General features: G+C 43.5%; 1 protein-coding gene across 1 annotated transcript in view; it reads left to right on the top strand.

The window, feature by feature from the left end:
• DAPK1 (death associated protein kinase 1) overlaps positions 1-13,092 on the top strand; it is a 222,888-nt gene that overhangs the window by 189,456 nt on the left and 20,340 nt on the right. The window contains exon 20 of the mRNA XM_073633362.1: positions 10,956-11,178. Within this exon, the coding sequence (XP_073489463.1) occupies positions 10,956-11,178 (223 nt within the window). The remainder of the gene's footprint in view (positions 1-10,955; positions 11,179-13,092) is intronic.

Here is a 13,092-nt window from a genome sequence, read left to right as displayed (position 1 = left end):
CACAGAGCCTTAAGTAATTACTTAATGGGTTATAGGCCACCTTCAGGTGATGAACACTGGTTATACCCAATCCAGGAAGTTCACTCCCTATATAACCCCTCCTCCTTCCAGGAGCACATCAGTTTTTTCGCCAGTGTCTAAGGTGTTGGTCACGAGTGAAGATGTGCTCTGAGGAGCTCCAGGAGGGATCCATGCTGGATTTAAATAGCCTCCATAAAGACCAGATCCATCCAAAGTGCCACTAAGGCCTAAAGGGATGGTACCTGGGGCCTTGTACCTGAAGCACAAGGTTTTGCCTGTAGGGCTTGACCCCAGAAACCCAGGGCTTTGGTTTTGCTACATTACCTAGCTTTCCTGGTGGGGTGCTTTACAGGTCCAAGGGAGTTGGAATCCCGATATCTAGGGACCCGGTCCTTGAAGGTTTGCTAAACGCAGCCCGCCGTGATGGGTGAAGGTTGGTTTGTCTGTTAATTCAGCAAATCCTGTGGCTGGGATAAAGTAAGGGAAGAAACTTGGGTGTTAAAAACACCTTTGTATTCTTCCATTAGGAAAAATATTTTGTCATGCCTTAATTCTCCACTAGAGGGAGTCTATGCACATACCTTACTCTGTTGTCTTCACTGTAAAGCTCAGTCTGTGTGTGGTCACAGCACCGTGTGCAGGGAGATTTTTATCAAGGTAATCTGCAAAATGTTTTCTTTCTCCCCCCTGAAGGGACCAGAGGGTTAGGGGGACATCAGCGCTGTACCCCTCTTACATTACCCCCCGGTGCGGAGGTCCCGCTGGTACTGCGAATTTTATTACTGTTGGCTGATTTTACTTTTGTCGGTGCCTGCTGCTGGATGGGCCTCTGCCTCCACCCCCCCCCCCCTCGTGTTGGGTCTGTGGACCCGAAAACGCCACGCACGAATGCGGGAACATTTTTTAAATGTAAAAAGGGGAGGATTTTTTCTCGGAGGGGGTGGGGCCCAAGCGTGGTGCCTTGAACGTCCACAAGGATGCACGGCAGGCTAAAACAAGACTACAGCTGTGACAGTTTCTCCTCGGCTGACAAGGAGGAAACAAGCAGCCTGCAACACAGGGACACAGGAGCTGTGGGACACGTGAGGGTTGCAAACTGGCATTCCTGATACAGAAAGGACACCTTTTTCCCTGCACTAGCCTGAACTTTATAGCGGCTTTAAATGTCATGACTATATTCAGCGATTAAGTGCAATTTGTATAGTGCCTCTGTTTTTGTACTTAAGACTATGCCTACCAAAAAAGACGCCACAAAAAACAAAAAAGTAAAGGTTTCACCCCCAGGCGTTAGGATTTCGATTCACATTTCCACGCTGTCATCCTCGCCTAAAGTACCAGTTATGGCAAGCCAGGGTGAGCCATTGGAACAAATTGATGATGCAACTGCTTCTCACATCTCAGTCCCTGTATACGTGACTGACTATATCCTTTCCTCCTCCCTGCAGGGTCTGGAAGGAAGATTAGTGGCTTTAATCGCATCCTCCATTCAAATGGATAGGAAGCGTGCTAGATCCCCCTCCCCCACTTCAGAACCTTTGTAAGTGGAACAGTGGGCTCAGGATGAGGTGTTACCCTCAGTCGATCAGGAGGAAAAACAAACCGATGATTCCTCTGTGGAAGAAACAATGGTGAATTAACCTTTCAGCCTCACAATCTGAGAAATTCCTGATACAAACTCTTACGGAGATGGTTTGGTCCACTTTCATGCTGCCCCTAATGCAGTCTCCTGAAAGCTCGGTTTCTTCCTTGGGTTCCTTAAAACCTTCTCAGCCTCTGCATGCGTTTCCTGCACATGCATTACTAGAACAGCTTATTTTTGCTGAATGGGATCACTCGGATAAGCATTTTCTCCCTCCTAAGATTTTTTCAATTCTCTATCCCTGGAGGAGAAATTCTCCAAAAAATGGAAAGTACCAGCAGTTGACGCTGCGATTTCCAGTGTGAATAAAGGCCTAACTTGTCCTATAGACAATGCACAAATGTCTAAGGATCCAACAGATAAAAAGTTGGAATCCCTGTTAAAATCTACTTTTTCCTTGGCAGGTGCCGTTACACAGCCTGCAGTCGCTGCATTATGCGTCTGTCAATCACTAAAGGACCAATTTAAACAGGCCCTTAGAGAGATTCCTGCACAACAAGCTTGGGAATTAGCTGAACTACCAAAAGCATTATGCTTTTCCATAGATGCCATTAAAGATTCTATTCACCAGGCGTCCCGCCTTACGCTTATGCTTGTGCATGTGCATAGAATCCTGTGGTTAAAAAATTGGTCAGCTGAAGCACCATGTAAAAACCTCCTAACTGGGTTCCCTTTTCATGGGGAGCGACTATTTGGATATATTTGTCCAAGTCTTCTCCAAACAATTTCTCTTGGGAAAAGTACTCTCTTGCCAGTCAAAAGAAAGTATAAACGCCCTTCATTTAAACGGGCTCTTTCCCCTGCATCAGGGGCTTCCTCCTCTAGGCAGTGGCGATGGCCTCCGCCATCAGACTCTAGAGGAAAACCTCAGGGTCAGACCCAGGCTCAAAAGAAGTCCTGGGGTCGGAAACCTGCAAAGCAGAATCCTATAACCTCATCATGAAGAGACAACCCCCCTCACCAAGGTGGGGGGAAGACTTCTGCAGTTTTCAGAAGTCTGGAAAGAGGAAATTCAGGACAGATGGGTCATCTCCACGGTAACGCTGGGGTACAAGCTGGAATTTCGGGACTTTCCACCGTCTCGCTTCCTGAGGTCAAGCATTCCCAAAGATCCAGAGAAAAGACAATCTCTGTTTCAGGCACTAGACCAATTAATATCTTAAGGGGTGATCATACAGATCCCCACAAAAGAGCAAGGTCTGGGGTTTTATTCAAATCTTTTTATGGTACCAAAACCAAATGGAGATGTCAGACCCATTCTAGATCTAAAAAATCGAATTCTGTTCCTGAAGATCCGCTCCTTTCGCATGGAGACGATCAGGTCAGTAGTTTCTATCCTTCTAGAAGGAGAACTTCTGGCATCAATCGACATCAGGGATGCATATCTGCATGTCCCTATTTTTCCCGCTCACCAAAAGTTTCTGCGGTTTGAGTTAGAACAGCAGCATTTTCAGTTTGTAGCCCTGCCCTTGGGGCTAGCCACAGCACCCCGGGTGTTCACAAAAGTGCTGGCCCCACCTCTAGCCAGGTTAAGGGCACAGGGCATAACAGTCGTAGTGTACCTAGATGTTTAGAAGTTTGGGTTGGATTCTCAACCTAGAGAAATCTTCCTTAATACCACTAAAAAGGCTGGAGTACTTGTGTCTGATCATAGACACAGCCCAGGAAAAGGTGTTTTTGCCTCAGGCAAAGATCAAGGCCATGAGAAAGCTGGTGCGGATGGTCAGGTCAAAAGGCGATCCCTCCATTCCCTTTGCATGAGGTTGCTAGGAACCACGGTGGCTTCATTCCAAGCAGTTCCCTATGCCCAGTTTCATTCAAGACTCTTGCAAAACAGTATCCTGTCTGCTTGGAACAAAACAATTCAAGCTTTAGACTTGCCAATGCGGCTGTCCCCAAGAGTGTCCCAAAGCCTCACTTGGTGGTTACTAACCCAGAATCTGCTGAAAGGAAAATCCTTCAGACCAGTCATCTGCAAAGTAGTAACAACGGATGCCAGCCTTTTAGGCTGGGGAGCAGTACTAGAAAAGACAATTGTCCAAGGACTTATGGTCAAGAACCGAAAGAACCTTGCCCATCAATATCCTAGAGGTTCGGGCAGTGCATCTGGCTCTAAAGGCCTGGACTTTCGGGTTACGGCATTGTCCTGTCAGGATTCAATCTGAAAATGCCACAGCTGTGGCCTTTATCAATCACCAAGGGGGCACCAAAATTCTCTCAACACAGAGAGAGGTGAACCATATTCTAAATTGGGTAGTCTTCATTCCGGTAGTAGAGAATTGACAGGCGGACTACTTGAGTCACCAGTAGTTATTCCCAGGGGAATGGTCTCTTCACCCGACATATTTCGGGCTGTTTGCCAAAGAAGGGGGACTCCAGACGTAGATCTTCTAACGTCCAGGTTCAAGATGAAGTTAGACAACTTTGTGGGCAGAACAAGGGATCCACTCGCATGCGGAACGGATGCGTTGGTGACCCCGTGAGATCAGTTCTCACGGATTTATGCATTCCCCCTATTCAGTTGCTGCCTCAACGACTTTGCAGGATCAAGCTGGAAAGAAAGCTGGTAATTCTGGTGGCACCAGCATGGCCCAGAAGGTCATGGTATGCAGAAATCGTAAATATGGCAGTGGAGGGCCCATGGTCCCTCCCACTACGGCCAGATCTGCTCTCACAGGGACCGATATTCCATCCTTCCTTATGGTCTCTAAATTTAACGGCTTGGCTATTGAAACCCACATTCTAAAGAAACGTGGGCTTTCCAGGTCAGTTATTTCTACCCTGATTAATGCAAGGAAGCTAGCTTCCAGAACTATATATTATAGGGTCTGAAGGGCTTATGTTTCCTGGTGTGAATCCAAGGGTTGGCATTCTCGGAGATATATATTAGGCAGAATTCTTGCCTTTCTACAATTAGGGGTAGACATGAAATTGGCCTTGAGTACTATTAACGGCCAAGTCTCAGGTTTATTGGCCTTATTTCAAAGACCACTTGCTGCAAATTCTTTAGTCAGGGGTTTTATACAAGCGGCTTAATCCGTCTGTCAAACCTCCCTTGAACCCTTGGGACTTGAACTTTTGTCTGTGTTACAAAAACAGCCATTTGAACCGATACAACATATCCCCTTAGTCCTTTTGACAAGAAAGTTGGTATTATTGGTTGCTATATCCTCAGCAAGGAGGGTTTCGGAATTGGCTGCTCTTTCTTGTAAAGAGCCATATTTGATTTTCATGAGGACAGAGTGGTGTTACACCCTCATCCAGACTTTTTAACCAAAAGTAGTTTCAGATTTTCACCTGAACCAAGATATTGTCCTGCCATCGTTTTTTCCAAAACCACGTTCTAGGGAAGAAAAGTCACTACATTGTCTTGATGTGATGAAAGCAGTGAAAATCTAAAGATAACTGCTCAGATTCGTAAGACTGATGTCTTATCTATTCTGCCAGAAGGTCCTAAGAAAGGACAGGCAGCGTCTAAATCCACTGTCGCTAAGTGGATTCGGCAAGTGATAATACAAACTTATGATTTAAGGGGTAAGAGTCCCCCTTTTCAAGTTGAGGTGCACTCTACCAGGGCGGGTAGTGCTTCTTGGGCAGTGTGTCATCAGGCCTCCATGGCTCAGATCTGTAAGGCCGCAACTTGGTCTTCAGTGCATACACACAAAATGTTATCAGCTGGATGTAAGGAGGTATGAGGATATCGCCTTTGGGCGCAGTGTGCTGCAGGCAACAGTATAGGTCCTCAAGTCTGGGGGTACCATCCGGGTTTTGTCTCCCTCCCCTCAAGTAGCATTGCTGTGGGACGTCCCACTAAGTAATTACTTAAGGCTCTGTGTCCCATGATGTATGATAAAGAAAATAGGATTTTTATAACAGCTTACCTGTAAAATCCTTTTCTTGGAGTACATCATGGGACACAGAGGTCCCTCCCCTCTTTTTTGGGATTTAAGTATATTGCTTTGCTACAAAAACTGATGTGCTCCTGGAAGGAGGAGGGGTTATACAGGGCGTGAATGTCCTGGATTGGGTATAACCAGTGTCCATCACCTGAAGGTGACCTATAACCCATTAAGTAATTACTTAAGGCTCTGTGTCCCATGATGTACTCCAAGAAAAGGATTTTACAGGTAAGCTGTTATAAAAATCCTATTTTCTGTTAGACTCCTCAGCGCTATTTTCCATAACTTTTCCCTTTGCCTCGCCCTTGTACTTTAAGCAGGTCCAAAGCTATGCACGCAAATTTGTTACATTTTGCTTTATCTATAGTATATTTCATATTATCCTTGTCCACATACTGCATTACACATCACACCCGTGTTGTGGTGTTAACAGAGCACATAGAAAGCAATTGTTTTCTATGTGCTCTAGTGATGACTTGCATTTATTCAGTGTGGAAAAAATGCAGGTCACCACAGATGGTGTACATGAGCTCTAATCCTCCCTCTCTTCTGCTATATTATATGCCATATGTTCCTTGTTTTAAGAAATGCAGCTGTGGGCAAATGAGAAGGGCGAATACAGGACAGGTCCAGAAGGAGATACACTTTTCTGCGCAGTAATAGACTCTATACTTTATAAAAATAAAGGATCTCAAAGACATAATCGGAGGAAGGTGTGGAAAGCTTAGGACATCTGAGTTGGTTATCCACAAGAACTAAAACCAAGAGATCATAGAAAATCTTAGGTCCTGCACAGCAGCTTGGATACTTTGCAGATGAACGAGATACATGGGGTGTATTTATAAAAAGTTTATAGAGCGATTTGTCCTGTAAAACCGCATGTAATGCTGCATTATGGCCACCAGATGGAGCTAGCGATCAAAGTAAATAAGCATTTATTTCATCTGATCATCAGCTCCATCTAGTGGCCATAATGCAGCATTTCCCTGATTCATGCTATTCCTATAAATGAAGAATATCCAACCTGGAGGAAAAATAGCCTAGTAACATTAGATTCACACAGAAAAAATGTACATTCTGCACATTTTGCAGGATGAATAGTTCTGCAATTTTTTAAAATTATTACACCTCATGATTTTGTAAGTTTTACATGCATGCACTATTTTAACTTGCAGTTTCAGAGTGTGTACAATTTACACATTTGGCTGGAATCAATCAGATGACAAAGGTACAAAATACCGTGGTCATATAAGGATTAAAGTGTAACCCTCAGTGTGAGTTGGATGGAAAAACATATACGGTCTTACTGTATTCAGGATAAAAGTTGCATCATGGTGTGAAGTTAAGCAATTTAAGAAAGCACCATGAGCAGCTGTATGCTCTAACCCACAGCAACCTGTCATTCAGTCTCAGAAGTCTGATGCAGTTAGACTAATGAAAATGTTATCTCATTGGTTGCTATGGCTACAGCTCGGGTTTTGCTTCTGTTATTTGCTAAATAAGCCCCAGCTCCTGGGTCGTGCTTGTGCAGCAGAGATGTATTCTCCACATGTATTACCGTGCACCACTGCGGAGATTTCCCCTGCAGGAAATGTCTATCTCTGCCGAGCTCATGTCAAGATGTGCTTATTCCATTTATCCTCAGAGCCCATATTTAAGGCGGAACACTAATAGGATTGAACAGCCTGTATTACTGTCAGCACTGTGATTAATGCTCTCTTCCACAACAGCGATGACGTGTGATAAAAACATTCACTGGTGACTTTACCAATTTGCTTTTCTCTCCAAATCAGTTACACAGTTAAAAAGACATTTCATTTTACATTTTAAAAAAAATTACAGTATCTGCAGAAATTCTGTGGAATCAAATACCAAATCATTTTTATTTATTACCCATAGGCAGTGTGTGTATAATAGTTCCGTGCAATAAATTACAAAAAATGATGTGCTTTTACCACAAATATTAGTAAATAAAATATTTTACGTGTATTTTTAAGGTGCATATCTGGCTAAAACTTTTCTGAGAGGTTGGATTAGAACAACTGTCAGGTTTTACTGCCATTGGGCTCTCTATTAGCCTAGCTTCACGCTAATGCAGTGCGGAAAACCCCGCAATCCCTGCGTGTTTCCCACACTGCATTCGAAACGCACTGCCCTTGCGATCTTCAGCGGGTGTAATTTCAATCTTAACCATACCCTAAATGCAGGTTGCAAACGCAGTGCCTTTGCCCGCAGCGGATTGCATTGGTTCTAAAGTACCATGTGATCCAGTTGCAGTGCGGTTCCAAAATTGGTGCATGCATGACTTTGATGCGTTGCGATTTGAGCCCATTCAAAATGAGTGGGCTCTAATTGCACTGCACTGAATCGTATGTGAATTGAACTGGAATGCAGTGTAGTTCTGTGCGATTCCACATGTGGTACATAGTGTGAACCAAGGCTAATACATGGGAACAAGGGAATTTACCATTTGACTTAGTTTATGCTGCTTTTGTCTATTCCCATGCAGTGTAGGTCATTTGTTACAAAGTATTGACTTATGTTTACTACAGTAAATGAAGAATTCTACACACTCTTACATACTTTTTTTTTTACACATTTCTAAAAAAAATCCTACTGAATGAGAAGAGGCTGTGATGTTGACAGGGAAATCCTGCCTAGAAGGTTCACTGATGTGTACATGTAGTGCTTTCCCTGCTGCCATGCTTAGTTAAAGGGACACTGCCTGTAATTCTGATGTTTTGACTTCAATCCTGTCTGAGTTGCTGACTTAAGCCTTGAACACACTACTAGTTTTTTGGGGTTTTTTTTGGGTTGAACAAAAAAAAACATGACAGCTCAGGTCAGAGCGCTGTACTAACAATCTGATGTTAGTACAGTGTTCTCCCTTGCTGTGCTACTGTGGGTCAAGACCCTTCGACAGAAGCCGGCCCGGCTGTTGTAGACACGTGCCAAATGTTGGATGGTTCTATTGAACCGGCCAAGGGCACCCGACATTTGGCCTGTGTGTACTAGGCTTTAAAGTATAGAGATATGTAGTTCTGATATCTATTTACAGTATGCCTATTCTAGGATTGTGACTGAAACATAATGCTGTCAGGCCCAGCCAGGCAGATTCAGTGGAAGGGGGGTCTGTAATGGGACCCCCATACTTCTCTCATGGGAAAATCACTTTAAAGCAGGGATCTCAAACTTGCGGCCCTCCAGCAAGTCCCATGAGGCATTGCAAGGTTGATAGTTACAAGCATGACTCCCACAGGCAAAGGCATGATGGGACTTGTAGTTTCGCAACAGCTGGAGGGCCGCAAGTTTGAGATCCCTGCTTTAAAGGATACATTTCTTGGAAGAAAAGGAGATTGCAAGTGTTAGTTTCCTGGCTGTAATAATGATCCTCTGGTTTCAGTACAGCTTAATGAAAGTATATGTTGTTTTGTATCTATCTAATAGTAATCTATTACATTTTCATGTACTACAATTCCCTAGTTGATCCTGACAGTCCCCCTTATTCTAAACTGGCCATGTAAAGCATGGAAGCAGATCCATGCTTGCGTGGTTAGTTTGCGTCCCTGGCCTTGTTTTTTGGAAGTACAGGACATCACACCTGTATCTTCCATCATCTGTTTCCTGCCACACCCCTGCCCAGTGAAGCCATGATTGACAGCGACTGTGAAACCGCAGCCACCTGAAACTGTACAACCTTTTGGAACACAGGGCAAAGATGTATGTTCTTTCCTGTGAATGATGTAATGAGTTGCCCACCCTCCGCTAGCCAGAAGAATGCACAAAGGGGGGCATTCACCTATACTTTAAAGTGGTTGTAAAGGCTGAAGGTTCTATGCATTAAGATAAAAAGCCTTCTGTGTGCAGCAGCTGCCCTAACACTTACCTGAGGTCCCTCTCTGTCCAGCGATGTCCACGAGTGTCTCAGCCGTCCAAGATTCTCCCTCCTGATTGGCTCAGACACCGCAGAGGCGCCATTGGCTGCCTCTGCTGTCAGTCAACTAGCCAATCAGGGGGAGGGGGCTGGGTCTGGTCTGTGTGTCTGAATGGACACGGGGAGCTGTGACTTGGCTCTGTTGCCCCCATAGCAAGCTGCTTGCTGTGGGGGCACTGAACGGGAGGGAGGGACTAGGAGAGTGGAAGAGGGACCCGAGAAGAGGAGAATCCGGGCCACTCTGTGCAAATCCACTGCAACAGAGCAGGTAAGTATAACATGTTATTTTTATAGGAAAAAAAGTGAAACTTTACAATCACTTTAAGCTAGAAGAAGTATCACGATAACCGTTCTGACTTATCTTTGATGTTCCTGATTTTACTTTTTTGGGATCAATGTCTCTGAAAGCATTGAAGCCAGAGGGTCAGTATTATAACCATGTTATTCAGTGTTTTAGTGGTCTAAAGCAATGTAGTCTTATGTGCTCTCTACAGACACAGGTTATGTTTCCTGTCTAGTAATGCTGCCCAGTAGTTCTGCAGAGATGCTGTCTACACTACCTGATGTAAAGGTGGCTACTAGAAGTAAAATCGACACATCTGTACATGAATTCCAGAAATGAAAATATGAATGAAAGTCATGAAAAAGTTAATAGCTGGCAATAATGTTATTGTGATAAAATAATAAAGTGTGTAACTGCTGAAAATACACTTTTCCGTAGTTCCCTTAAAGGGTATGAAGGAGCATTTCCGACAATATACAATAAACGTTTTTACACGACATTGACCATAAAATTTACCAGCTGTGCTTTGAGTGGGACTATCTAACCCCCTGAGGAATAAGAAATAATTATCTTGCCTGGGTAGTAAATATTTCGATCTATATTCTAGACCTATTCTTATGGCTTTGTATTATTATATGAAACATCATCTGACACATGCTAGGGTTTGGAATCATACATCTTGGTATAAATAAAGTATATTGTGATAATTCTACATCTCTGTGAGAATCAGACTTATTAATGGCTAAGATTGAATCGCATCTCCCTGTAAAGCTATGCTGTCTGAGACACCTGAGATCTCATGCAATCCTATTCCTGTCTCTGGTGACAGCGAGTACAGAGATTGCTTTGTAGCGTTGTGTAGTGTCAGAGTGCATTTCATCAAGTTATGTCAGAACGGAACATTTCCACTCAGAATAAAGTACAAGTGCTGTGCTAGGTAAAGGAAAAGGATGTTCTGTTAAAAAAAAAAAAGGAAAGGAAAAGGATGGCCTGTTTTTTTTTTTTTTTTTTTTTATATCCTCTTTATGGACATTTTGATTTTGACAGTGGAGAAAATGACTGCCGGAACCTCCTCCTTTTTTTTTTTAATTTCTAAATTTTTCTAGAAAAATGTTTAGAGATATGTTTATTGTGCCAGAGAATTTTCATTGTTTTACATTTCTCTTTAATCATCTTCAGGACACATACAGAACTCAATTCATTCAGCAGCTGAGACCTGTCCAAAGCCCACAGCCAAGGATTAAACTGAAATTGTTTGGACATGTCGGCTCTGGGAAGACCACACTGGTAGAGTCCCTGAAATGTGGGCTTATTCGCAGCTTTTTCCGGAGGCGAAGGCCTCGCCTTTCTTCCACTAATTCAACGCGCTTTCCTTCTTCACCACTGTCTTCCAAAACCTCAGGTAAGCTTAAAGGTGATTTCAGTTTATATAATAATTTGTCAAAACTACCCTACTGTAATATACATAAGGGGAAACTATAATATGGTTTTTAATGACTACAAGTTTTTTAATTAATCGTTTATAATATTTTTATGTTGATTTTATAAAATTTTTTTTTTAAATATAAAGGCCACTTTCACACTGAGGCGCTTTGCAGGCCTTTTAGCACTAAAAATAGCGCCTGTAAAGCTCCTCCCTGTCACTCCAGTGTGAAAGTGTGCTTTCACACTGGGGTGGTGCGCTTGCAGGACGTTAGACAGAGTCCTGCAAGCAGCTGTTTAGGAGCGGTGTATACACCGCTCCTATAATGCCATGCCCATTGAAATGAATGGGCAGCACTGCCGAAGTGCCTGCAAAGCTCTTCAGCAGCGGCACTTTGCAGGCGCTATTTACCCCTTCTTCGGCCAATAGCGGGGGGGTTTAAAAGTGGCGCTAAAACGACGGTAAAGCGCCGCTAAAGCGACGGTAAAGCGCCGCTAAAGCCCAAGGCTACTTTTGGACTGGGGCGTCAGTGGTAAAGCGCCGCTAATTTTAGCGGCGCTTTACCGCTGAAATAGCGGCGCTTTTCGGCCACTAACGGGGTGCTTTTAACCCCTGCTAGCAGCCGAATAAAGGCTTAAAAGCGGCCGTAAAGTGCTGCTGCCAAAGCGCTTTGCAGGCACTTCAGGAGCGGTGCCCATTGATTCCAATGGCAGGGGGCTGGAGGAGTGGTGTATACACCGCCCGAAAGATGCTGCTTGCAGGACTTTTTCTAACGTCCTGCAACACCTCCCTAGTGTGAAAGCACTTGGGCTCTCACACTGGGGCTGCAGGGGAGGCATTTTTCAGGCGCTATTTTTAGCCCAAAAGCACCTGAAAAAGGCCCCAGTGTGAAAGGGGTCTTAGTTCTACTTTAACAAATACATTAGTAGAGGTTACTTGCATGGCATTTGAATCTAATAGAGCCATCACAGCTTTTTCTAATGATTGACTGCCTCGGCCTTACTAAAAATGTATATCAGGGCATATCTGCCAGCGGAGAGCGAGGGATTGTGTACCTCATTTGCCTCATTCAGCCACGTTTCTAATATGACTTCCTGCTACGTGGATCTATTCACAACACAGGCTGTTAACAGCATAGAGGGGGAAAAAACAGAAAAACCAAAGTTTTCAACCCAATAACCATTTGTTGGCTGCAAATGGTATCTAGGAATTATTTATATTCAATATTGTGTATTACTTGACTATAATAAAATAAAAATAATGAGATAAAAGGTGAATTCTAAAACAGATTATTTTAACTGTGGAACTGACCCTGTTTGAGTCTAGCCAAATGGGTCCCATGTGATCTCATTTTTCTGAAGCTATCATGTTGTAAATCTATAAAAGCTACTGGCCAGCACAATAGTTGTTTGTGTGGCTGGAAAATTACAGTCCTGGTGGTAAATTAAAAAGTTCCCAGGTGCCTGGTGTCTTGCCCATAAACTTCCACACTCCCACATGTGGATGCACTACAGGAAATACTGGCTTACTGGATAAATTGGGCGACTTGTGATAAACTTCCTGTAACCTGATATGGAACACAGGAGCAGCTGGGTCCCACGTCCAGGCTAAGGCAAACGGTTTCCCTTTCTTACAAGTAGGTGAGAGTAAGGAAGCTTTGATTTTACAATTACCCCCTAAGCCTAGTCACTATAAGGCATAGTGGTATTTATAAACTACAACAAAGATGCCTATCAGAGATTATGGGGGAGGGGGTTATTAGATATAGATATATATATATATATATATATATATATATATATATATATATATATGGTTGCTGTAGGCAGAAGGATGAAGAAAATGGTGTATATGGTCACGGGGGGTAGAGAAATGTTAGAGTAAACCCACATC

The sequence above is a fragment of the Aquarana catesbeiana genome, linkage group LG01 (assembly GCF_042186555.1).
Source record: "Aquarana catesbeiana isolate 2022-GZ linkage group LG01, ASM4218655v1, whole genome shotgun sequence".
Taxonomy (NCBI): Eukaryota; Metazoa; Chordata; class Amphibia; order Anura; family Ranidae; genus Aquarana; species Aquarana catesbeiana.
The sequence above is the reverse complement of the archived record's forward strand: the minus strand, read 5'-3'. Positions and strand labels throughout refer to the sequence as shown.